The sequence below is a fragment of the Pristiophorus japonicus genome, chromosome 2 (genome assembly GCF_044704955.1).
Source record: "Pristiophorus japonicus isolate sPriJap1 chromosome 2, sPriJap1.hap1, whole genome shotgun sequence".
NCBI lineage: Eukaryota > Metazoa > Chordata > Chondrichthyes > Pristiophoridae > Pristiophorus > Pristiophorus japonicus.
In genome coordinates, this window is record NC_091978.1 from 196,294,454 (window position 1) to 196,321,151 (window position 26,698).

General features: G+C 46.4%; 1 protein-coding gene across 7 annotated transcripts in view; it reads right to left on the minus strand.

Annotated features, from left to right (window-relative positions):
* tbc1d19 (TBC1 domain family, member 19) overlaps positions 1 to 26,698 on the minus strand; it is a 317,152-nt gene that overhangs the window by 26,655 nt on the left and 263,799 nt on the right. For all 7 annotated transcript variants that reach the window (XM_070870665.1, XM_070870657.1, XM_070870654.1 and 4 more), the window contains one exon: positions 2,150 to 2,241. In XM_070870665.1, the coding sequence (XP_070726766.1) occupies positions 2,150 to 2,241 (92 nt within the window). The remainder of the gene's footprint in view (positions 1 to 2,149; positions 2,242 to 26,698) is intronic.

Below are 26,698 nucleotides of genomic sequence, written 5' to 3' on the forward strand. Positions count from 1 at the left end.
GGTTGTCAGACAGGAAGCAAAGAGTAGGAGTAAATGGGTACTTTTCAGAATGGTAGGCAGTGACTGGTGGGGTACCGCAAGGTTCTGTGCTGGGGCCCCAGCTGTTTACACTGTACATTAATGATTTAGATGAGGGGATTAAATGTAGTATCTCCAAATTTGCGGATGACACTAAGTTGGGTGGCAGTGTGAGCTGCGAGGAGGATGCTGTGAGGCTGCAGAGCGACTTGGATAGGTTAGGTGAGTGGGCAAATGCATGGCAGATGAAGTATAATGTGGATAAATGTGAGGTTATCCACTTTGGTGGTAAAAACAGAGAGACAGACTATTATCTGAATGGTGACAGATTAGGAAAAGGGGAGGTGCAACGAGACCTGGGTGTCATGGTACATCAGTCATTGAAGGTTGGCATGCAGGTGCAGCAGGTGGTTAAGAAAGCAAATGGCATGTTGGCCTTCATAGCAAGGGGATTTGAGTACAGGGGCAGGGAGGTGTTGCTACAGTTGTACAGGGCCTTGGTGAGGCCACACCTGGAGTATTGTGTACAGTTTTGGTCTCCTAACCTGAGGAAGGACATTCTTGCTATTGAGGGAGTGCAGCGAAGGTTCACCAGACTGATTCCCGGGATGGCAGGACTGACCTATCAAGAAAGACTAGATCAACTGGGCTTGTATTCACTGGAGTTCAGAAGAATGAGAGGGGACCTCATAGAAACATTTAAAATTCTGACGGGGTTAGACAGGTTAGATGCAGGAAGAATGTTCCCAATGTTGGGGAAGTCCAGAACCAGAGGTCACAGTCTAAGGGTAAGGGGTAAGCCATAAGCCATTTAGGACCGAGATGCGGAGGAACTTCTTCACCCAGAGAGTGGTGAACCTGTGGAATTCTCTACCACAGAAAGTTGTTGAGGCCAATTCACTAAATATATTAAAAAAGGAGTTAGATGAGGTCCTTACTACTAGGGGGATCAAGGGGTATGGCGAGAAAGCAGGAATGGGGTACTGAAGTTGAATGTTCAGCCATGAACTCATTGAATGGCGGTGCAGGCTAGAAGGGCCGAATGGCCTACTCCTGCACCTATTTTCTATGTTTCTATGTTTCTATGTAACAGACCAGAAAGTTCGGGTTTGATTCCAGTCTGGCTTCTGATGAAGGCCCTAAATCCAAAACTTTAACTGATCCAATTCTCTTTACAGACTAATGAACCTGTTGTGCACTTCCAACATTTTTGTTTTTATCTTGAGCAGCTGAGGAAATAATAAATCTGCCAGTGTTAATGTTTCTGCTTGCCATCCAGATTCCTGCAACATGTGCATGTGTGGATGTTGGGTGACAACAGCATCAGATCATCTCTCCATGTTGAACAATCTGCACACTCACAGCTGGAATTTCAGCGGGGGTTCTTGCTGTAACTTTGGTGAAGGATCGTTGGCAACCCCAGTGAAATGGTGTAAATGGCCATTTATGCAGTTTCGGTGGGGTTTCTGCTGATGGTTTGTCAAAGTAACAGCAGGAGATAGGGAAACCCCACTGAAATTCTATCCTTCAATATCTATCCTCAAATATGAAGATTACCCATTCTGATGGGTTGCTGTCACTTGTGGTACTGTACTCTAGCAAGAGTCTATGCTTTTCGGAACAAAAACATGTTAAAATTGGAAAGGAAAGTAAAGGAACTCACAACAGTTCTATAGGATGTTTCACCTGTGTTTCTCATTATAGAAACAGACCACCCCCACCCCACCCCCCGCAAACCTCTACATTTATTTGCAAAACTTGACTCTCTCCGACTGGAGAATTTGTCATTTAGCTACAAAATAATACTTATAGAAAATGTATTTCTCTTCCCATTTTCAAGTTATATTCTCTCTTAGTTCGTTCACTCATCATTCATTGCCCTTGAAGCCCTCCTTCAAGGTTTGGTCAAATGAGTTTATAGCAAGAGAATAGAAGGGATCAGAGCAAGTGGCCTAGTTTGGAGACTCATCATAAATCAATGAGAGATTGCAGATCTGTGTTGGCCTGCACAGAATTGTTAAAAAGAGTGCTCGAAATACTCTTCAAAACCATTTTTCTCAAAACGATTTATCGATTTGGCAAACATTTAACCATTCTGGATAGAACCTTCAATAGAAGATTGAATACTTACGGTTGTGCTCCAATTTCACGCAAATGATAAAAGAGTTGAGGGAGGTAGGTCTGAACGAGCGTCTCAAACACCAGACAAAGTGATACAATTCCCTGAGAACAGATAATTAACGGCATTCTTATAACATCCATAGTGATTACAATAAAAACAGATTTGTCTTTCAGAACAGACATTAAGCTCCATTTGCCCATTAGTGTGAACATTAATCCCATGGCACAAATTAAAAAGCAAGAAGTTCTCCCAGTCCCTGGCCAACATTCTTCCACTAGCCAATACCACCAAAAACAAATTAACTGGTCATTCAACTAACTTACTGTTTGTGGGACTTTGTGCATACTGTCTTTATATGTATCTACATAACAACATGAGATTAGGTCAAAGATGCGAGAATTTGGAGGACACGAGTTTAACTTGTTAGAGATAACAGAGCAGCAAAGAGATCTGGGGTTTTGGTGGATTGGTCCTTAAAACGATCAGTTCAGGTGATTTTGAAAGCAAATAACATTTTACAATGTATAGCTAGGGGTGTGATTTATAATTCAAATAAAAGGTGAAGTTGTGTCTGGCCTTGGTGAGTCTGCAGTTTAGTCTCCGTATTATTATAATATATTTTATTTATATAGCGCCTTTAACGTAGTAAAACATTCCAAGGCGCTTCAAACAGTGTTACAAGACAAAACAGATACATTTGACACCGAACCACAAAAGAAGAAATTAAGGCAGATGACCAAAAGCTTGTTTAAAGAGATAGGTTTTAAGGAGCGTCTTAAAGAAGGAAAGAGAGGTAGAGAGGAGGAGAGGTTTAGGGAGGGAGTTCCAGAGCTTAGGACTCAAACAGCTGAAGGCACGGCCACCAATGGTTGAACACTTATAATGAGGGATGTTCAAGAGGCCAGAATTTGAGGAGCGCAAACATCTCGTGGGGTTGTGAGGCTGAAGATTAGAGATAGGGAGGGGCAAGGCCATGGGGTGATTTGTAAACAAGGATGAGAATTTTGAAATCGAGGCATTGTTTAACTGGGAGCCAATGTAGATCAGAAAGCACAGGGGTGGTGGGTGATCGTGACTTGGTGCAAGTTAGTACACGGGCTGCTGAGATTTGGATGACCTCAAGTTTACATATTTTTGGGGGCCAGTCAGGAGTGCATTGGAGTAGTTAAGTCTAGAGGTAACAAAGGCATGAATGAGGGTTTCAGCAACAGAAGAGCTGAGGCAGGGGCGGAAGCAGGCAATGTTACGGAGGTGGAAAAAAGCAGTTTTAGTTATGCTGCGGATATGTGGCTGGAAACTCATTTTGGGGTCAAATATGACACCTAGGTTGCGAACAATCTTGTTCACCTTCAGATTGATGCTAGCGAGAGGGATGGAGTCAGTGGTTTGGGAACGCAGTTTGTGGTGGGGTCCAAAGATAATAGTTTCAGTCTTCGCAATATTTAATTGAAGAAAATTTCTGGATGTCGGACAAGCAATCTGACAATTTAGATACCAAGCAGGGGTTGAGAGAAGTGGTGGAGAGGTAGAGCTGGGTGTCGTCAGCGTACATGTGGAAACTGACTCCGTGTTTTTGGATGATATTGCCAAGGTGCAGCATATAGATGAGAAATAAGTGGGGGCCAAGGACAGATCCTTGGGGAACACCAGAGGTAATGATGCGGGAGTGGCAAGAGAAGCCATTGCAGGAGATTTTCTGGCTACAATTAGATAGATAAGAATGGAATCAGGCGAGTGCACTTTGGTGGAGAGGAGTTGGAGCAGGATGGAGTGGTCAACTGTGTCAAAGGCTACAGACAGGTCCAGAAAGACAAGGAGGGATAGTTTACCTTTGTCAAAGTCAATTAGGATGTAATTTGTGACTTTGATGAGAGCTGTTTCAGTACTGTGGCAGGGGCCAAAACCAGATTGAAGGGATTCAAACATTGAATTCATGGAATGATGGTCACGGATTTGGGAGGTGAAATCATGTTCAAGAGCTTTGGACAGGAAAGGGAGGTTGGAGATGGAACGATAGCTAGCAAGCCCAATGGGTTCAAGGGTGAGTTTTTTGAGATGAGAGGTGATGACAGCAGATTTGAAGGAGAGGGGAACATAGCCTGAGGAGAGAGAACCGTTAACAATGTCGGCTAACATGGGAGCCAAAAAAGAAAGTTGGGTGGTCAGCAGTTTAGTGGGAATAGGTTTAAGAGAGCAGGAAGTGGGTCTCATGGACAAGGTGAGTTTGGAGAGATCAAGAGGGGAGATCAAAGAGAAACTAGAGAAAGATGTGAGCTTAGGGCTAGGACAGGTGGGAGCCTCAGATGAAGTTTGGCCCAGTGGGCTAGGTGAAGGAAGGGAACTCGCAGAGGCAGCTGATCGGATGGTCTCAATCTTTGAGACAAAGAAATCCATGAGCTCCTCACACTTGTTGTTGGAGGTGAGTGTGGTGGAGATAGGGGAGAGGTTAGCAGTAGAGAATAGTAGCCGGGGGTTATTTTTGCATTCCAGAATTATCCTGGAATAGTGAGCAATTTTTGTAGGCAAGAGTAGGAACCGATAATGTTTTATGTGTTCAAGCCAGATCTGGTGGTGAATGGATAAAGCAGTTGTCTGCCACATCCGTTCAAGTCTACGCCCTTTTGACTTGAGGAAGCGAAGCTGAGGGCTGTACCAGGGAGAACGGCCAGCATGGGAGAGAGCAATCTTTTTAATAGGGACTGGATAATCAAAGGTGATGGTGAGGGTGTGGTTGAGCAGATCGGTGGCAGCAGAAAAGTCATTGTTAAAAGAGGTGCAAAGATTAGACAGTTTTGAGTTGATCAGTGCAGTTGTAAGAGAGTTTGGAGAGAGTTTTTTCCAGGAGCGGATGCAGAAGTAGGTTTAAATTGGGGAAGGGGGATGTGGGTCGAGAGCGATACAAGGAAATGGTCAGAGATGGCTTTATCTTTAATTGATATGGTTGGTATTATGTATGAATAAAGAGTCTGACCAGATACTGTGAGCTCAAAGTAAAGTGTGACCGTAGTCTTTTATTGCAGTTCTCCACAGTGCCTTTCCAGCCTATGAGGCCTCCTTAAGTACAGGTGCTCCCAAGGGACTTCAGGGGTTGAGCCCTCTGGTGGTTACACAAGGTATTTACAGGTTTACATATATAACAACACCTCCCCCCCCCCCCCCCCAAAGTCAATAGTGTAACTATTTACAAGGTGAGTCGATCTGGGGCCTTTCTTTCTCTGGTCGATCGTCTCGGTGCAAATGCTGATTTTGGTGAGTCGTTTGTTGGGCCCTTGCTGGGCTGCCTGGTGTGGTGAGTCCTGCTGGGCTGCTGCAGTTGATTGGTTCTGCTTCGTGGTCAACCGCTGTGTTGGTTGCCATTGGTGTGTGTGTTGGGAAGGGCAAAAAAGGTAGGGTCTAATGTGGGTTGCTCTGGATAGTCTGTGAATCTGAGTTTGTTTTGGTCCAAGTGTTTCCTGTAGATGAGTCCATTTGAAAGTTTGACCCGAAACACCCTACTCCCCGCTTTGGCCACAACAGTGCCGGGAAGCTACTTGGGGGCTTGTCCATAGTTCAACACAAATACAGGATCATTGATTTCAATTTTGTGTGACACATTTGCGCTGTCATGATTTGTACTTTGTTGAAGCCGCCTGCTCTTTACCTGTTCATGTAGATCAGGGTAGACTAACGAGAGCCTTGTCTTAAGTGTCCTTTTCATGAGCAGTTCAGCGGGTGGAATCCCAGTGAGCAAGTGGGGTCTCGTGCGGTAACTAAGCAGGACTTTAGTTACCCTCTTCAAGCTCTGCTTGATTGTCTGCACTGCTCTCTCTGCCTGACCATTAGATGCTGGTTTGAACGGGGCAGATGTAACATGTTTGATCCCTTTGCGGGTCATGAACTCTTTGAACTCGGCACTGGTGAAACATGGCCCTTTACGGTACTGCTCTTGCCTTGAGATGGATGGGTCGCGCCCCCGGAATTAGGTGGATCTGCACTTTTGATCTTTGGAACTTCCCGATGCCTGGTTCGAACAGCGAGGGGAACTTGTTTAAGACCTTGGCACACGAAGTGTCATCGACGGACGAGAGCGCTCGGACGTCATCTCAGTTCCAACGTATTTTCCCCAGCCAGCTCCTGCCAAGCAGCGTGGGGCCATCGCCTGGTACCACCCAGAGTGGTAGCTTGTGCACCGCTCCATTGTAGGAGACCTTTACGGTAGCACTGCCGATTACGGGAATCAGTTCCTTTGTGTAAGTTCTCAGTTTAGTGCGAATGGGAGTCAGGACTGGCCTTGAGGCCTTGTTGTACCACAATTTATCGAAAGTCCTTTTGCTCATAATGGACTGGCTCGTGCCCGTGTCCAGCTCCATTGACATCGAGTGTCCATTTAATTCAACTGTCAGCATTATCGGGGACATTTTGTGGTAAATTTGTGCACCCCATATACCTCTGCCTCCTCGGTCTGAGGCTCTGGTTCGTCGTGATCCGCCGTGGATCTGTCCTCCTCTGCAACATGGTAGTTTGCAGGATTAGCAGCTCGCCTGCACATACGTTGGAGATGTCCCATTGTTCCACAGCCCTTGCAAACATATCCTTTGAAGTGGCATGAATGGAAACGATGACCACCCCGCAGTGCCAACAAGGTGTTAATGGCCTTGCGTTCATCACCCTTGATGGTGGACTCTTGAGACATCTGCGGACGTGCAGCTGTAGGCACGTGAGGCCTGCCCTGTACGTTGCGATTCGAAAACAACATTACTTTGTTCACAGTACTAATAGCAACACTCGTGTGCTGAGAGATTTGCTTGGTATTGTCACTGGTGGCAATGAACACCTGGGCTATCGCTATGGCTTTACTCAAGGTTGGGGTCTCTATAGTCAAAAGTTTATGAAGTATCACTTCATGGCCAATGCCAAGTACAAAGAAGTCCATGAGCATGTGCTCTAAATGTCCTTCAAATTCGCAATGTCCTGCAAGGTGTCTTAGCTTGGCGACATAGCTCGCCACTTCCTGGCCTTTAGACCTTTTGTACGTGTAGGACCGGTACCACGCCATCAGAACGCTTTCCTTCGGGTTCAGATGCTCCCGGACCAGTGTGCACAAATCATCGTACGACTTCTCTGTGGGTTTCGCTGGAGCAAACAGATTTTTCATGAAGCCGTACGTTGGTGCCCCGCAAACAGTGAGGAGAATCGCCCTTCATTTGGCAACGTTCGCTGCTCCTTCCAGCTCGTTGGCCATGAAGTTTTGGTCAAGTTGCTCCACGAAGGTTTCCCAATCATCTCCCTCCGAAAATTTCTCCAGGATGCCCACTGTTCTCTGCATCGTTGGGTTCGTCATCTGCATCTCATCGCCAGTTCTTATGAATGAATAAAGAGTCTGACCAGATACTGTGAGCTCAAAGTAAGTGTGACCGTAATCTTTTATTGCAGGTCTCCAGAGTGCCTCTCCAGCCTGTGAGGCCTCCTTAAGTACAGGTGCTCTCAAGGGATTGTGGGATCCCTTGGGACTCCAGGGGATGAGCCCTCTGGTGGTTACACAAGGTATTTACAGGTTTACATATATAACAGTTGGAATAGCAAGGCCATGAGAGATTGCAAGGTCAAGGGGGTGGCCGTGAATATGGGTTGAGGAATTTACATGGAGGGAGAGATTAAGGGAGGACAGGAGGGTAGTGAACTCAGAGGAGAGAAAGCATGATGAATTGAGATGGAGGTTAAAGTCACCGAGGATGAGATGTCGCTTGATGCATAGGCTGAGGGAGGAAAGCAGTGATGATATATCCGTGCTAACGTTTTTATCATATTTGGGTGGGCGGTAGAAAACGGGAATTTTGAATGAGGTGTGAGAGCGGTGGAATAAGGCAAGATGTTCAAAAGATGAGAACGTGCCGGAGGAGTAGGGGGACAGACCAAAGTTTGATTTAGTGATGAGAGCTACACCGCCACCATGGCGGTCTGGGCGGGGCAAGTGGTGGAAGGTATAGCCAGGAGGGGAGGCTTCGATTAAAGGTAGCGTGTCATTATCCCTCAGCCAAGTTTCAGTTAGTGCCATGATGTCGATGCAGTCATCCACGATAAGGTCATGGATGGCAAGGGCCCTGGTTGCAAGTGAGCGGGCATTCTGCAAGGAGATTTTGAGATCATTCGTGATGGCTAATCTACTGCCAGAATGCACATGGTCATTGGTTGGAGGGATGAGTTGGACTGGGAGGAGATTTGCAAAGTCAGCCCACCGTGGGCAAGTTGGGTGGTAAGCTCAGTGAGAAATTAGGATGGGATAGTTGGGGTTGCTGATTGTGAGGAGACAGCGACGAGTGCCACGGTGGGCCCTTTGAAGAATGCCAAGAGAGACACAGAATGAAGCTGCAGGCTTGTCTAAATGGGGGTCAAGTCTGGGACGGCGACATGAGAGTCAGAAGGTATTAGATAATACAAGAGAATATTACAGAAAGGATGTAGAGTTACTGGGCATGTAGAGGAGGTCTGCTGGTCTCAAACATAAAAGTGAAACAACTTACCAGTGGGAGCATGAAACTGAAAACCAAGACAGGATTTTAAAAAAGTCAGGATGAATTCCTGTTAGAAAAGTGGATGCAGAGCTATTAGTTCTAAAATTAGGTAAGTAGATTTGCAAAGGTGGGCTAGATGGACCAATGGCTTTCTTCTTCCCTAAACATTAATTTGTTTCTAAATGTGCGAGAATTATGATTTTGGCTGAGACAATTGTTCTGTTTATCATCTTGGGAACAGGGAATCAGGAGAAAGTGAAAGACAAAAAAAAACAGGAAAAAAAAATAAACATCCCTGTCAAGTTGGGTCTTTTGGTCTGGTCTAATGACTGACAGCATCCAATTTGTAGTCTGAAATACCCCACCCAGTGAAAGAAAACAGGTGATTCTACTGATCACCAGAAAACTGGCATTTTGGTTTATTAACAAGCCTGAATGTGAGAACATTAATTCATATCAATTGTTTTAATTCAAATAAAGGAAACCTAAACTCTGAGTTCTTGTAAGATAACATGGCAGCCAGTATTTCTGGTATGATTTCAGTGATATAGGTTTCCGCCTACTATTTTGCAACACAATATTCTATACATTTCCTTTGTTTCTAATTTTCTAATTAGAGCAAGCACTGAAATTGCTGGCATATTTTATTTCAAAAAGTGAAAAACTTACTGAAGAACAACTATCTCTATTTAAAACAATTTTGGTCTTTAAAAAGAAAAGAAATACAGCTGCTGGAAATCTGTAACAAAAACAGAAAATTACAGAAATACACAGGCAACATTTATAACTGATAAAGGGTTATATTCAAAATGTTAACTTGTCTTCTCTTTTCACTGACTGATCCGACTATTGTATTTGTTCCACCTAGTCACCGAGTCTGGTATAAACCTCATTCGTAAAATTTTCATAGAATGGTTGCAACACAGGAGTCCATTCGGCCTGTCGAGTCTGTGCCGGCTCTCTGCAAGAGCACTTCAACTAGTCCCACTGCCCCGCCCTCTCCCTGTAGCTCTGCAATTCTTTTTCCTTCAGGTACTTATCCAATTTCCTTTTGAAAGCCATGATTAAATCTGCCGCCACCACCCACTCAAGCAGAGCATTCCAGATCCAATCCACTCGCTGGTAAAATGTTGCCTTTGGATCTTCTGCCAATCACCTTAAATTTGTGTCCTCTGGTTCTCAACCCTTCCGCCAATGGGAACAGTTTCTCTCTATCTACTCTGCCTAGACCCCTCATGATTTTGAACAATCTCTATCAAATCTCCTCTTAACCTTCTCTTCTCAAAGGAGAACAACTAAGGAGAACAATTATTCTAGATTTATTACTCGAAAAGGAACAGTAGCATATTATGTTACTGGACTAGTAATCCGGAGGCCTGGGCTAATAATCCGGAGACGTGAGTTCAAATCCCACCACGGCAGCTGGGAAATTTAAATTCAATTAAATAAATCTGGAATAAAAAAAGCTAGTATCAGTGATGGTGACCATGAAACAATCAGATTGTCGTTAAAGACCCAACTGGAAATCTGCCGTTGTTACCTGGTCTGGCCGATATGATACTCTAGACCCATAGCAATGTGGTTGACTCTCAACTGACCTCTGAAATGGCCCGCTACGAAAAACAATAAGAATAAAACTGGACGGACCACCTGGCATCTACTTCGTCACTGGCTTCGGAAACAACAGCCAAAAGTTGGAGAACTGTCCCACAGACTAGTCAAGCAACAGCCTGACACAGTCATAGTCACAGAATCATACCTTTCTGTAAATGTCCCAGATTCCTCCATTTCTAGCACCATCCCGAGATATGTCCTGTCCCGCCGGCAAGACAGACCCACCAGAGGTGGTGGCACAGTGGTATACAGTCGGGAGGGAGTGGCCCTGGGAGTCCTCAACATTGACTCCTGACCCCAGGAAGTCTCATGGCTTCAGGTCAAGCATGCGCAACGAAATCTCCAACTGATTACCAACCACTGCACTCCCTCAGCTGATGAATCAGTACTCCTCCATGTTGAACACCACTTGGAAGAAGCACTGAGGGTAGCAAGGGCACAGAATGTACTCTGGGTGGGGGACTTCAATGTCCATCACCAAGAGTAGCTCGGTAGCTACTACTGACCGAGCTGGCCGAGTCTTGAAGGACATGGCTTCCAGTTGGTGAGAGACCCAACACGAGGGAAAAACCAACTTGACCTCGTCCTCATCAATCTACCTGTCGAAAATGCATCTGTCCATGACAGCATTGGTAGCAATGACCACCACACAGTCATTGACTCTGGATTAGTTCCTATCGAGTGGAGGGTAGCCAATGTAACCCCACTTTTTAAAAAAGGAGGGAGAGAGAAAACAGGGAATTATAGACCGGTCAGCCTGACCTCAGTAGTGGGTAAAATGATGGAATCAATTATTAAGGATGTCATAGCAACGCATTTGGAAAATGGTGACATGATAGGTCCAAGTCAGCATGGATTTGTGAAGGGGAAATCATGCTTGACAAATCTTCTGGAATTTTTTGAGGATGTTTCCAGTAAAATGGACAAAGGAGAACCAGTTGATGTGGTATATTTGGACTTTCAGAAGGCTTTCGACAAGGTCCCACACAAGAGATTAATGTGCAAAGTTAAAGCACATGGGATTGGGGGTAGTGTGCTGACGTGGATTGAGAACTGGTTGTCAGACAGGAAGCAAAGAGTAGGAGTAAATGGGTACTTTTCAGAATGGCAGGCGGTGACTGGTGGGGTACCGCAAGGTTCTGTGCTGGGGCCCCAGCTGTTTACATTGTACATTAATGATTTAGACAAGGGGATTAAATGTAGTATCTCCAAATTTGCGGATGACACTAAGTTGGGTGGCAGTGTGAGCTGCGAGGAGGATGCTATGAGGCTGCAGAGTGACTTGGATAGGTTAGGCGAGTGGGCAAATGCATGGCAGATGAAGTATAATGTGGATAAATGTGAGGTTATCCACTTTGGTGGTAAAAACAGAGAGACAGACTATTATCTGAATGGTGACAGATTAGGAAAAGGGAAGGTGCAACGAGACCTGGGTGTCATGGTACATCAGTCATTGAAGGTTGGCATGCAGGTACAGCAGGCAGTTAAGAAAGCAAATGGCATGTTGGCCTTCATAGCGAGGGGATTTGAGTACAGGGGCAGGGAGGTGTTGCTACAGTTGTACAGGGCCTTGGTGAGGCCACACCTGGAGTATTGTGTGCAGTTTTGGTCTCCTAACTTGAGGAAGGACATTCTTGCTATTGAGGGAGTGCAGCGAAGATTCACCAGACTGATTCCCGGGATGGTGGGACTGACCTATCAAGAAAGACTGGATCAACTGGACTTGTATTCACTAGAGTTCAGAAGAATGAGAGGGGATCTCATAGAAACGTTTAAAATTCTGACGGGTTTAGACAGATTAGATGCAGGAAGAATGTTCCCAATGTTGGGGAAGTCCAGAACCAGGGGTCACAGTCTAAGGATAAGGGGTAAGCCATTTAGGACCGAGATGAGGAGAGACTTCTTCACCCAGAGAGTGGTGAACCTGTGGAATTCTCTGCCACAGAAAGTGGTTGGGGCCAATTCACTAAATATATTCAAAAGGGAGTTAGATGAAGTCCTTACTACTCGGGGGATCAAGGGGTATGGCGAGAAAGCAGGAAGGGGGTACTGAAGTTTCATGTTCAGCAATGAACTCATTGAATGGCGGTGCAGGCTAGAAGGGTTGAATGGCCTGCTCCTGCACCTATTTTCTATGTTTCTAAATCCCACCCTCAAATTAAGTCACCCTCCATCGTGTTGTGTGGCACTATCGCCAACGAAGGGGATGCTGCCACAGAAATAGTGAAGGAGATGGTAGTGGAGACACTGGATGAGATAAAAATTGATAAAGAAAAGGTATTAGAAAAGCTGGCTGTACTTCGTAGATAAGTCACCAGGAACGGGTGGGATGCATCCTAGGATGCTGAGGGAATTGAGGAGCAGAAATCGCAGAGGTACTGGCCATAATATTCCAATTCTCTATAGCTACGAGGGTGGTACCAGAGGATTAGAGAATTGCAAATGTTATACCATTGTTGAAATAAGGGTGTAAAGATAAACCCAGCAACTACAGGCCAGTCAGTTTAACCTCGATAGTGGGGAAGCTTTTAGAAACAGTAATAGGGGACAAAATTAAGAGGCACTTGAATAGGGATGGAGTAATTAAGGAAAGCCAGCATGGATTTGTTAAAGGCAAATTGTGTTTAACCAATTTGATCGAGTTTTTTGATGAGGTAACAAAAAGGGTTGATGAGGATAATGCGGTTGACATTTCCAAAAGGCATTCGACAACGTGCCATATAATAGCTTGCCAGCAAAATTGAAGCCCATGGAATAAAAGAGACACTGACAGCCTGGATACGAAATTGGCTAAGTGACAGGAAACAGAGAGTAGCAGTGAACGGTTGTTTTTCGGATAGGAGGAATGGTGTTCCCCAGGGGTCAGTTCTAGGACCACTGCCTTTCTTAATATATATATTAATGATTTGGACATGGTGTACAGGGCACAATTTCAAAATTTGCAGATGACACAAAACTTGGAAGCATAATGAACAGTCAGGAGGAGCGTGATAGACTTTAGGAACAGATATCCAGGCTGTTGAAATGAGTTGACACGTGGCAGATTAAATTTAAAGCAGAAAAATGTGAAATTATGCATTTGGTAGAAAGAATGAGGAGAGGACATATAAACTAAATGGAACAATCCTAAAGGGGGTGCATGAACAGGGAGACCTGAGGGTATATGTGCATAAATCATTGAAGGTGGTAGGGCAGGTTGGGAAAGCAGTTAAAAATGCTTATGGGATCCTGGGCTTCATAAGTAGAGGTATAGAGTACAAAATTGTGGAAATTATGATGAACATGTATAAAACACTTGGTCGGCCCCAACTGGAGTACTGTGTCCAAATCTGAGCACCATACTTTCGGAAGGATGTGAAGGCCTTAGAGAAGGTGCAGAAAAGATTTACGACAATGATTCCAGGAATGAGGGACTTCAGTTACGTTGATAGACTGGAGAAGCCGGGGTTGTTATCCTTGGAGCAAAGAAGATTGAGAGAAGATTTGATAGAGGTGTTCAAAATCATGAGGGTTCTGGACAGAGTAGATAGAGAGAAACTGTTCCCATTTGCTGAAGGGTTGAGAACCAGAGGATGCAGAGTTAAGGTGACTGGCAAACGAACCAAAGGCGATGCAAGAAAAAATGTGTTTACACAGCGGGTGGTTAAGATCTGGAATGCACTGCCAGAAAGGGTGATGGAGGCAGACTCAATTTTTTCTTTCAAAAGGGAGTTGGATAAGTATGTGAAGGAAAAAATGCAGGGCTACGGGGAAAGGACAGGGAAGTGGGACTAGCTGAGTGTTGGTACGGGCTCGATGGGCCAAATGGACTTCTTCCATGCTATAACCATTCTATGGGCTCAAGTTTCGGCTCGAGTTGCTCCTATTTTTCTGGAGCAACTAGTTTAAAATGGTGTATCTTAGAAATTGCAATTCTCAGCATTTAGTTTGCTCCAATTCTAGTGAGTTAGAATAGTTTCGTTTTAGAACAGTTTCTTTTCCAAAAGGGGGTGTTACCAGCCACTTACGCCTGTTTTGCAAGTTTAGACAGCGAAAACTTACTCCAAACTAACTTAGAATGGAGTAAGAGTAGACTTTTGTACGCTCAGAAAAACCTTGCCTAGACTTATAAATCAGGCGTAGGGAATGAGAGATAGTGGGGGGGAGGGAAGTTTACAAACATTAAACACTTCACTTTACAAATAAAGAGCCATCTTCAATAATAAATTATAAATAAATCAATAAATCAACCAATAAATCAATCAAAAAAAAAAAAAAAAATCAATCAATAAATAAAAAATTAAGTTTCTACTCATCTACTGCAGCACCGGGAGCCCTTCAACAGTTTGCTGGAAGGCCCCCACCTCCGCCGCGCAATGTCTCTCTCTGTGTCTCTGTCAGTGTCTCTCTGTGTTTCTGACAGCGAGGGGTGGGGGGAGGGTCGGGGGAGAGGAGGAGGGGGGAGGGAGGGAGGGGGGAGAGGGGGGGGAAGGGCTGAATGGGAGGGGGGGGCTGAACGCGAAGGGGGGGAGGCTGAACGGGAGGGGGGGGAAAAGAGGCTGAATGGGGGGCTGGGGGAGGCTGAACAGGGGGGAGGATGAACGGGAGGGGGGGAATGGGAGCTGAACGGGAGGGGGGTGCGGGGCGCGGAACGGGGGTGGGGGGACGGGAGGGGGAGCTGAACGGGAGGAAAGCCCGATTCCTGATCTTCAATGCCTGGGGAGCCCATTCAGCCAGGGCGAGGGACGGCGTGCTTCGGACCCCTCCCACGCAGCATCGCAGAGATTCGGGCTACAAGGAGCTACTGCACATGCGCGCGCACTCTAGCGCACATGTGCAGAGGTCCCAGCACTGTTTTCAGCGCCGGGACCTGGCTCCGCCCCCGACCCCTTGTGCTGCGCCACGCTGAGGCCGAAGATGTCCTGAGGAGCTCGGAGAATCACAAGGTAAGTTTTCAGCGCCCTTTTTATTCCAGAAACTCGCGCCGTTTTTACAGAGGGCGGAAACTTGGGCCCTATGATTTGATTCGATCACTGTGCTAAATGAGATAGATTTAGAACAGATCTAGCAGCTCAAAACTGGGCATCCATGAGGCGTGTGGGCTATCAGCAGCAGCAGAATTATATTCCACCAAAATTTGTGACCTCATGGCCCGGCATATCCCTCAGTCTACCATTACCATCAAGCCAGGGGATCAACCCTGGCTCAATGAGGAGTGCAAAAGAGTAAGCAAGGAGCAGCAACAGGCATACCTAAAAATGAGGTGCCAACCTGGGAAAGCTGCAACACAGGACTACATGCATGCTAAACAGCAGAAGCAGCATGCTATAGACAGAACTAAGTGATCCCACAACCAACAGATCAGATCAAAGCTCTGCAATCTTGCCACATCCAGTTGTGAATGGTGGTGGACAATTAAACCACTAACAGGTTCCCCATCGTCAATGATGGTGGAGCCTAGCACGCGATTGCAAAAGACAAGGCTGAAGCGTTTACAACTATCATTAACCAGGTGTCGAATGGATGATCTTTATCAGTCTCCTCCTGAGGTCCCTAACATCACAGAAGCCAGTCTTCAGCCAATTCGATTCACTCCGTGTGATATCAGGAAATGGCTGAGCAAACTGGATACAGCAAAGGTTATGGGCCTTGACAATATTCCAGTTGCCATGCTGAAGACTTCTGTTCCAGAACTAGCTGCGCCTCTAGCCAAGCTATTCCAGTGCAGCTACAACACTGGCATTTACCCCACAATGTGGAAAACTGCCCAGGTATGAACTGTCCACAAAAAGCAGGACAAATCCAATCCGGCCAATTACTGCCCCATCAGTCTACTCTCAATCATCAACAAAGTGATGGAAGGTGTCGTTGACAATGCTATCAAGCGGCACTTACTCACCAATAACCTGCTCTCTGATACACAGTTTGAATTTCGCCAGGACCAATCGAATCCAGACCTCATTACAGCCTTGGTCCAAACATGGACAAAGAGTTGGATTCCAGAGGGGAGATGAGAGTAACTGCCCTTGACATCAAGGCAGCATTTGACTGCGTGGCATCAAGGAGCCCTAGTAAAACTGAAGTCAATGGAAATCAAGGGGGTGCGGAGGGGAACTCTTCACTGGCTGGAGTCATATCTAGCACAAAGGTAGATTGTTACAGTTGTTGAAGGTCAATCATCTCAGCCCCAGGACATCGCTGCACGAGTTCCTTAGGGCAATGTCCTAGGCCCAACCATCTTCAGCTGTTTTATCAATGACCTTCCCTCCATTACAAGGTCAGAGATGGGGATGTTCGCTGATGACTGCACAACGTTCAATTCCATTCGCAACTCCTCAGTTAATGAAGCAGTCATGTCCTTATGCAGCAAGACCAGGATGACATTCAGGCTTGGGCTGGTAAGTGGTAAGTAACATTCGCACCACACAAGTGCCAGGCAATGACTATCTCCAACAGGAGAGTGTCTAACCGGCGCCCCTTGACATTCAATGTCATTACCATTGCCGAATCCCCCACCAACAACATCCTGTGGGGGGGATCATCATTGACAAGAAACTTAACTGGACCAGCCAGATAAATACTGTGGCAACAAGAGCAGGTCAGAGGCTGGGTATTCTGCTGAGTGTCTCACCTGACTCCCCAAAGCTTTTCCACCATCTACAAGGCACAAGTCAGGAGTGTGATGGAATACTCTCCACTTGCCTGGATGAGTGCAGCTCAAACAACACTCAAGAAGCTCAACACCATCCAGGACAAAGCAGCCCACTTGATTGGCACCCCATCCACCACCTTCAACATTCACTCACTCCGTGGCTGCAGTTTTTACCATCTACAAGGCTTCTTCTGCAGCACCTCCCAAACCCACGGCCTCTACCACCTGGAAGAAGGGCAGCAGACGCATGGGAACACCATCGCCTGCAAGTTCCCCTCCAAGTTACACACCATCCTGACTTGGAAATATATCACCATTTCTTCATTGTCATTGAGTCAAAATTCTGGAACTCCCTCCCAAACAGCACTGTGGGAGTACTATCACCATAAAAGAAGGCACAGTACCACCTTCTCAAGGGCAATTAGGGATGGGCAATAAATGTTGGTCTTGCCAGCGACACCCACATCTCAGGAACGAATGAAAAAAAAAATTACACTATGTGATTGTGATTCAAAGCCATATTACCAAATGTACCATAGCATCAAACTGTGGTGGATAAATGTAGAGATCAAAGATCAAACAGTAGTTTGAGAAGTTTTTATACCAATAGCATTCCAACATATCACAGAAGTTTTTTTTATACAAAGTCTATTGACTTCACTTGTATTCCAGTTCAGAATATACATGGATATGTTCTATAAATGATGCTGTGCAATATTTTTGGACCTCAAATAAACCCTGCATAAAAACTTAAAGCAGAGCAAGCAGGAGAGCAGGATTAGAGTAGATGGCTCACATGCAGAAGTACACCAGCAGTGAGGCCAGAATTTTCCCACTGCCATGCGTGCGGGATTGAAGGCGGGTCGGAAATGAAAGTTGAAATAGAGTGGAGCGGTCGGGATCCCGCCTCCTCATGCCTTTCACTCGAGGCGTTTTGCCAGCGTGGCTGCGACCCGAATGCAGAGGCGGGCGACCTAATTTAGATTAATTATGAAGTTGTTGTCAGACCCTTAAGTGTCCTTTTAAGCCTACCTTTCAAATTTTACTGCAGGAGCACGGGAATCAGGCAGCTCGGGAACCATGTCTGTGAACCTGAGGCGGAAGTTCAGTGGCCATTGATGGAACTCATTACTGCACAGAATGGAAAGCACAATAAATACTCCCTGGTTATGTTCCTGAGGCAGTTGCTATTGCTGAGTGAATTGTCAGAACAGATTTAGATTTCTAGAGGTTGGAAGTGTTTTCAGCAAATTCGGGAACCACTGTCATCTCATTGCTACAACCTATCACACCATTGACAGATTGCTTCTTTCATCTCTACTTGGCCTGCCATCTACTACATCAGCAAGGGATATGGGAATAGGGCAGGAAATTGGAGTTGAGGTCGAAGATCAGCCATGATTTTATTGAATGGCGAAGCAGGCTCAAAGGACCATTTGGCCTACTGCTGCTCCTAATTCTTATATTCTTATAACACCAGCAGCAGCACCACCAAACTTCTCCTCAACCTTCTGACGCTCCACAGGACAGAGGGCATCAACGCAGGGCTGCACCACGCTGGAGGCGATACCCCTAACACAGGGTATACAGGCAAAGGATGAGCCTCTTCAACATGACTGAGCAGCATTGCTAAAGGAGGCTCGGCTATAGCGCCATGTTGTCGCAGACATTTATAAGAACATAGAATATAAGAAATAGGAGCAGGACTGCTCCGTCATTCAATAAGATCATGGCTGACCTGATCCTGGCCTCAACTCCACTTTCCCGCCCGCTCCCCATAACCCGTGAATACCTTATCATGCAAAAATCTGTCCATCGCCACCTTAAATATATTCAATGACCCAGCCTCCACAGCTCTCTGGGATAGAGTTCCAAAGATTCATAACCCTCTGAGAGAAGAAATTCATCCTCATTTCTGTTTTAAATGGGCGACCCCTTATTCTGAAACTATGCCCCCTAGTTCTAGATTCCTCCATGAGGGGAAACATACTCTCTGCATCTACCTTGTCAAGCCCCCCCAGAATCTTATATGTTTCAATAAGATCAACTCTCATTCTTCTAAACTCTAATGAGTATAGGCCCAACCTGCTCAATCTTTCTTCATAAGACAACCCCTTCATCTCAGAAATCAACCCCGTGAACCTTCTCTGAACTGCCGCCAATGCATGTATATCCTTCCTTAAATAAGGGGACCAAAAATGTACACAGTACTCCAGGTGTGGTCTTACCAATGCCCTGTACAGTTGGAGCAGAACTTCCCTACTTTTATACTCCATCCTCCTTGCAATAAAGGCCAACATTCCATTTGCCTTCCTGATTATTTGCTGTACCTGCATGCTAACTTTTTGTGTTTCATGTACAAGAACCCCCAGATTCCTCTGTACTGCAGCATTTTGTAATCACTCCCCATTTAAATAATAATTTGCTATTTTTTCCTACCAAAGTGGATAACCTCACATTTTCCCACATTATAGTCCATCTGTCAAATTTTTGCCCACTCACTGAGCCTATCTATATCACTTTGTAGATTATTTGTGTCCTCCTCACAACTTGCTTTTGCATCTATCTTTGTATCATCAGCAAATTTGGCTATGTTACACTCGGTCCGTTCATCCAAGTCATTAATATAAATTGTAAATAGTTGAGGCCCCAGCACTGATCCCTGTGGCATCCCACTAGTTACAGTTTGCCAAACTGAAAATCACCCATTTATCCCGATTCTCTGTTTTCGGTTAGCATGCATAGAGGACTGGCTAACTAATATATTAGCCCCAACCCTGTGCGCTCTTAACTTGTGAAGCTATACAACATAGCGCGGTAACAAGGGTTAACGCTACATAAGGAGCAAGGCTCTGAACGCACAGCCTCTTCAGAAGAGGAGGAGCAGGAGGAACCAGCCGTCCAGATGCCACCAACACCCTAGCACATTGTTGTCCAGGAAGCCACAACATTGTCCACTTTTCATACCTTGGGAGCCTATTATCAGCAAGGACAGACATCGACGATGAGGTTCCACACCGCCTCCAATGTGTCAGCGCAGCCTTCGGCCGCCCTCAAATTTGGCACCAAGTTTATGGTCTACAGAGCTGTAGTGATACCCGCCCTCCTGTATGGCTCAGAGACGAGGACCATGTACAGTAGACACCTCAAATCGCTGGAGAAATACCACCAACGATGTCCCGCAAGATCTTGCAAATCCCCTGGGAGGACAGACGCACCAATGTTAGTGTTCTTGATCAGGCCAACATCTCCAGCATCAAAGCACTGACCACACTCGACTAGCTCCGTTGGGCGGGCCACATTGTCCACATGCCTGACACAAGACTCCCAAAGCAAGTGCTCTACTCGGAACTCCTCCACGACAAGCGAGCCCCAGGTGGGCAGAGGAAACGTTTCAAGGACACCCTCAAAGCCTCTTTGATAAAATGCAACATCCCTACCGACACCTAGGAGTCTCTGGCCAAAGACTGCGTTAAGTGGAGCAAGAGTATGCAGGAGGGCGCTGAGCACCTCGAGTCTCGTCGCCGAGAGCATGCAGAAGTCAAGCGCAGGCAGCGGAAGGAGCGTGCGGCAAACCAGACTCCCCACCCACTCTTTCCTTCAACGACTGTCTATCCCACCTGTGACAGAGACTGCAATTCCCATATTGGACTATTCAGTCACCTAAGAACTCACTTTTAGAGTGGAAGCAAGTTTTCCTTGATTTCGAGGGACTGCCTATGATATGATATGAGTACATTGCTGTCCGGGAGGCCAGGGATGGGCTCATCATAGCCAGATTTACTTAACTTCAGACATTACACCCAATTGGCTGCCATATGCTGTGCCAGGCTCCCACCACCCCACTGCAACACCATAAAGCAACCTACAAGGACCAAGTCATTTCTTTCACACTGATTACCATTGCTGGAGGTAATGTCGTGTCTCACCATTCACTCCAACTTACTTAGCCACTTCCAAAGTTGCAGAAAAAATTGGCTGAAAATAAATCGTTTTATTTATGACACAGGAGTAATAGAAGCTCAAAACAGTTATTAAAACACCCGAGTGCTTACCCTTGTGCATGTACTTGTGTGTCATCTTTCGCTTACGCATGCTTCTATGAGGTGCAATCCTGTGGCTTCAGCAGAGGTAGAGGCAAAATGCTCACTTCCCTGCTGCGCCTGCATAGGCACTTTTGGCAGACATACTTTGGGTCTTGGAGCCTGTGATGGCCCCGCCAAAGTCTGCTCCTCTTGCGACTGTACAGGAGCAGACTCGGTCATCGTGATCCCAGAAGGCATGTGAGGCTTTGACTAAGGGGGATGCAATGGGGGAGAAGTGTGAGCGTTTTGAAAGGAGCCCCCACTTCCATGTCCGCTCTCACCAACATCCCTCTCGTGCCACCCGCACTTCTCTGCTAGCAAGCAGTGGGACCAGGAGGACCCAAGTCTATGTTGACATCCCTCCTAAAGAGGAGGTCTATGGGCCTCTGCCATCTATTCTCCATAGATAGCATGTGTTGATGGGAGTGGTGCATTAGCTGCTCCATGCAGGTGGCCATCCTTTCCACAGAAGAGCCTACAGGCACCATCACCTACGACACGGTGGTGCTCATGTTGGAGATAGATTCCTCCATTCTCTGCACATTTGCTCACAAAACCTGCCAAAGCCTTCTGCAAGTCTCCCTGCACCTCCAGGATCGCCCTCTTTCTGAATCGTCCCTGAGGCTGAGCATCTGCATGCAGCTGAGCACTTGGAGTGTCCTGCGCCCTCCGTCGAGGAGGCTCCACTGTTGTCCCCGTCTCCACCATCTCCTCTTGCTCACTTCTGACACACTAAGGTGACAACATGACCATATCGCGTGGGATCCACTAAGGTATGCGTATTTGCGCTGCTGCTGAGTGCACTTATGTCTGCTGACGGTGCACCCTCAGAGGCTGGAGGCCTGTACAGTGGCAGGGCTCTTGATAGACAGAGTAAAGGGATGATTTAAAAATGTCATTCAAGAATGGGTACCAATACCATTATGCACACGATGAACATTCACTGGCTGCTGATATCAGTCCCCATAGGAGTGATTGCTGTATGCCTTGCGGCTGTATGAGATGTAATTTTGTTACTCGGTTGCTGAGATGTCCCCCTCTCTCCATCTCCCACAGCCAGCTGCTCTAACTCCTGATACATCCAGAGCGACCTCCTCTGCTGCAGTTAACGTGGCCAATGATGGAGAGCCACCTCCGGTTCTCTCACTCTCTCTTTTATTGTGGACTGTCTTCTCCTGCAAGGAAGGACAGAAGAAAAGTTTGAGTGAGAGTGATGGAATGAGTGGAAGGATGGGTTACGTCTGTAGAGGGAGACTATGAGGGAGTGGGGTGTCAATGCTAAATGAACTCCTGGTGAGGTATTAGTTGTTATGACTGCATTAGGATGAGGTTGAGTGTGTGAGGGGTGATTTGTCAGATGGGAATGTGATGATGTAGATAGAAAGGGATGGGTGGACGTGCAAGGTATGTTGGTGTGAGTAATGATGTGCAGGAGTAGGGTTGGGAAGGTGGAGTGATGGGGGATGTGATAAGAGGCACACAGCAGAATGAAGTTGAGTGTGGCTTTGCACTCACCTTTCCTGATCTATGAGGTAATTGAAGCACTTCCAGCACTGCACCCACATCCTCCTCATCAAACATCCCTGCTGTTCACCTCCTCTGCTATGTCCAGCCAGGTTCATTTGGTCTCTTGCACCCATCAGAAGGGAACAAGACCTCCCTGCATACTCTCACTTCCTCCACAAACATATGGAGGGAATTAGTTGAGAACCACAGTGCAGCCCTCTGCCTCTGTGCAGTGATGTTTGCAAGGTTTAGCAAGACCCAAATGCTCTAAAACAGTGTCTGCACAACAACTTTTATTTATATAGCGCCTTTAACTTAGTAAAACTTCCCAAGACGCTTCACAGCAGAGTTATATGACAAAACAAATAAATTTGACACCGAGCCACAGAAGAAACTATGGCAATGAACAAAAGCTTAGTCAAAGAGCATCTTAAAGGAGGAAAGAGAGTTGAAGAGGCAAAGAGGTTTAAGGAAGGAATTCCAGGGCTTAGGGCCCAGGCAGCTGAAGGTCTGGCCACAAACGGTTGAGCAGTTATAATCATGATGCTCAAGAGGGCAAAATTTGAGGAGCGCAGACATCTTGTGGGGTTGTGAGGCTGAAAGAGATTAGAGAGATAGGGAGGGGCGAGGCCATGGAGGGATTTGTAAACAAGGATGAGAATTTTGAATTCGAGGCGTTGCTTAACTAGAAACCAATGTAGGTAAGCGAGCACAAGGGTGATGGGTGATCGGGGATTGGTGCAAGTTAGGACAGGGCTGCCGAGTTTTAGATGACTTCAAGTTTAGTTAGGGTAGAATGTGGGAGGCCAGCCAGGAGTGCCTTGGAGTAGTCAAGTCTAGAGGTAACAAAGGCATGGATGAGAGTTTCAGCAGCAGATGAGCTTGAGGCAGGGTTGGAAGGCAGGCAATGTTACGAAGATGGAAATAAGTGGTTTTAGTTATGCCGCAGACATGTGGCCGGAAGCTCATTTCAGGATCAAATATGACACCGAGGTTTTGAACAGTCTGGTTCAGCCTCAGATAGATGCTAGGGAGAGGGATGGAGTTAGTGTCTAGGGAGCGCAGTTTGTGGCGGAGACCGAAGACAATGGCTTCGGTCTTCCCGATATTTAATTGAAGAAAATTCCTGCTCATTCGGTACTGGATGTCGGAGAAGCAGTCTGACAATTTAGAGACCATGGAGGGGCCAAGAGAAGTGGTGAGGAGGTGGAGCTGGGTGTCGTCAACGTACATGTGGAAACTGACTCCGTGTTTTTGGATGATATCGCCACAGGGCAGCATATAGATGAGAAATAGGAGAGGGCACCAAGGATAGATCCTTGGGGATCACCAGAGGTAACGATGCAGGAGTGGGAAGAGAAGCCATTGCAGGTGATTTTCTGGTTACGATTAGGTAGATAAGAATGGAACCAGGCGAGTGCAGTCCTACCCAGCTGGACAATGGTGGAGAAGTGTTCGAGGAGGCTGGAGTGGTCAAATGTGTCAAAGGCTGCAGACAATTCGAGGAGGACGAGGGGGGATAGTTTACCTTTGTCACAGTCAATTAGGATGTCATTTGTGACTTTGATGAGAGCAGTTTCGGTACTGTGGCAGGGGAAGAAACCAGATTGAAAGGATTCAAACATGGAGTTCCGGGAAAGATGGTCACAGATTTGGAAGGTGATAACACATTCAAGGACTTTGGAGAGGAAAGGGAGGTTGTAGATGGGGTGGTAGCTAGCATGCACCATGGGGTCAAGAGTTGTTTTTTTGACGAGAGGGGAGATGACAGCAGATTTGAAGGAGAGGGGACATACTCTGAGATGAACCTTCAAATGCAATGTGGCCAAGGCTCCTTTAAATATCCCAACTGGAAAAGAGTCATCGATGATGTCATCAGACCCGCACCATTTAATAGGGCTAAGTAACGCGCAACCTGCCTTAATATCCTTATTAAAGGAAATCGCAGATAAGGCCATCTCTGACCAATTCTTCGTATCGCTCTCCACCCACATCCCCCTTCTACCATTCCCCTCAATCCTACCTCCTTCTGTGTCCGCCCTGGAAAAAAACTCGCTCCCAACTCTCTTACAGCTGTACTTATGAACTCCCAACTGCCCAGCCTTTGGCCTTCCATTCAGCATGGCATTTCTGCAGTTGCTGATCTGCTCAATCACACCCTCAGCACCACTTTTGATACTCTAATCCCTATTAAAACAATTGCTCTCTCTCACCCTGGCTGTTCCCCATGTACAGCCCTCATCTTTGCTCCCTTAAGTCAAAGGGACGCAGACTTGGCGCACAACTGGTTTAGCCATTAATCGCCAGATCTGGCTGAACCACATAAAACATTATCGGGTCCTGCTCTCGTCTGCCAAAATTTCTCACTGTTCCAGAAATATGCTGGAATGCAAAGATAAACCCTGGCTTCTATTCTCCACTGCTAACCGTCCTCTTAAACCCCTCTTCCCAAACTCCACCCTCACCTCCAACAACAAGTGTGAGGAGTTCATGTCTCCAAGATCTCCCCTGTCCTGACCTCAAATCTTTATCCAGTTTCTCTCCAATTCCCCCGCATGACCATGAGACCCACTTCCTGCTCCCTTGATCCTATTCCCGCCAAACTGCTGACCACCCAACATCCTTTTCTGACTCCCATGTTAGCTGACATTGTTAACGGTTCTCTTTCCTCAGGTACTGTCCCCTTTCCCTCAAATCTGCCGTCATCATCCCTCTCCTTAAAATAACAACCCTCAACCCCTCCGTCCTTGCAAACTACCGCCCCCATCTCCAATCTCTCTTTCCTCTCCAAAGTCCTTGAACGTGTTGTCGCCTCCCAAATCTGTGCCCATCTTTCCTGCAATTCCATTTTTGAATCCCTCCAGCACCGAAACGGCTCTCATCAAAATCACAAATTACATTCTCGTCCCTTCTTGACTTGTCTGCTGCCCTTGACATGATTGTCCACTCTATCCTTCTCCAACACCTCTCCACCATCGTCCAGTTGGGTGGGACTGCACTCGCCTGGTTCCATTCTTATCTGTCTAATTGTAGCCAGAGAATCACCTGCAACGGCTTCTCTTCCCGCCCCCGCATCATTACCTCTGGTGTCTCCCAAGGATCTATCCTTGGCCCCCTCCTATTTCTCATCTACATGTTGCCCCTTGGTGACATCATCTGAAAACACAGCGTCAGTTTCCACATGTACGCTGATGATACCCAGCTCTACCTCACTATCACTTCTCTCAACCCCTACACGGTCTCTAAATTGTCAGACTGCTTGTCCGACATCCAGTTCTGGATGAGCAGAAATTTTCTCCAATTAAATATTGGGAAGACCGAAGCCATTGTTTTCGATCCCAGCCACAAACTCTGTTCCCAACCACTGACTCCATCCCTCCCTCAATTTCTTTTTGAGGCAGAACTACACTGTTCGCAACTTTGGTGTCATATTTGTCCCTGAAATGAGCATCTGACTACATATCCGCAGCATAATTAACACCGCTTATTTCACCTCCGTAACATCATCCTTGGCTCAGCTCATCTGCTGCAGAAACCCTCATTTGTCACCGTCTTTGTCACCTCTAGATTTGATAGTCCAACCCACTCCGAGCTGGCCTCCCAGATTCTACTCTACATAAACTTGAGATGATCTAAAGCTCGGCAGCCTGTGCCCTAACTTGCACCAAGTCCCGCTCATTCATCACCCCTGTGCTCGCGGACCTACATTGACTCCGGGTTAAGCAACGCCTCTATTTCAAAATTCTCATTCTTGTTTTCATATCCTACTATGGCCTCTCCCCTACCTATTTCTGTAATCTCCTTCAGCCCCACAACGCCCCACCCCCGCAGAGATATCTGTGCTCATCTAATTCTATACTCTTGAGCATCCCTGATTATAATTGCTCAACCATTGGTGGCTGTGCCTTCTATTGCCTCGGCCCTAAGGGGGGTAAAATGCAAAATTATTCTGCAGAAACATTGGGGGTAATTTTAACCCCTAAGAATTGGTGAATTTGGGTTGGTGGGAAGTTAAAATTTCAAACCCAACTCCAACCTGCTCACTACCAGTTTAAATGGAGGCAGTCGGTCAGGCGAGGAATCCGCTCTTAGGTAGCGGTGTGCCTCTATTTTAACATATTTTTTATTTTTAACTAATTTTGGCCGGGTTTCCCAGGGCTCGGGAAACCTGGCAGGTAAAAGGAGAGAGGGTCTGGATCCATAAGGTAAATGCATTTACAGCACTGCTTGT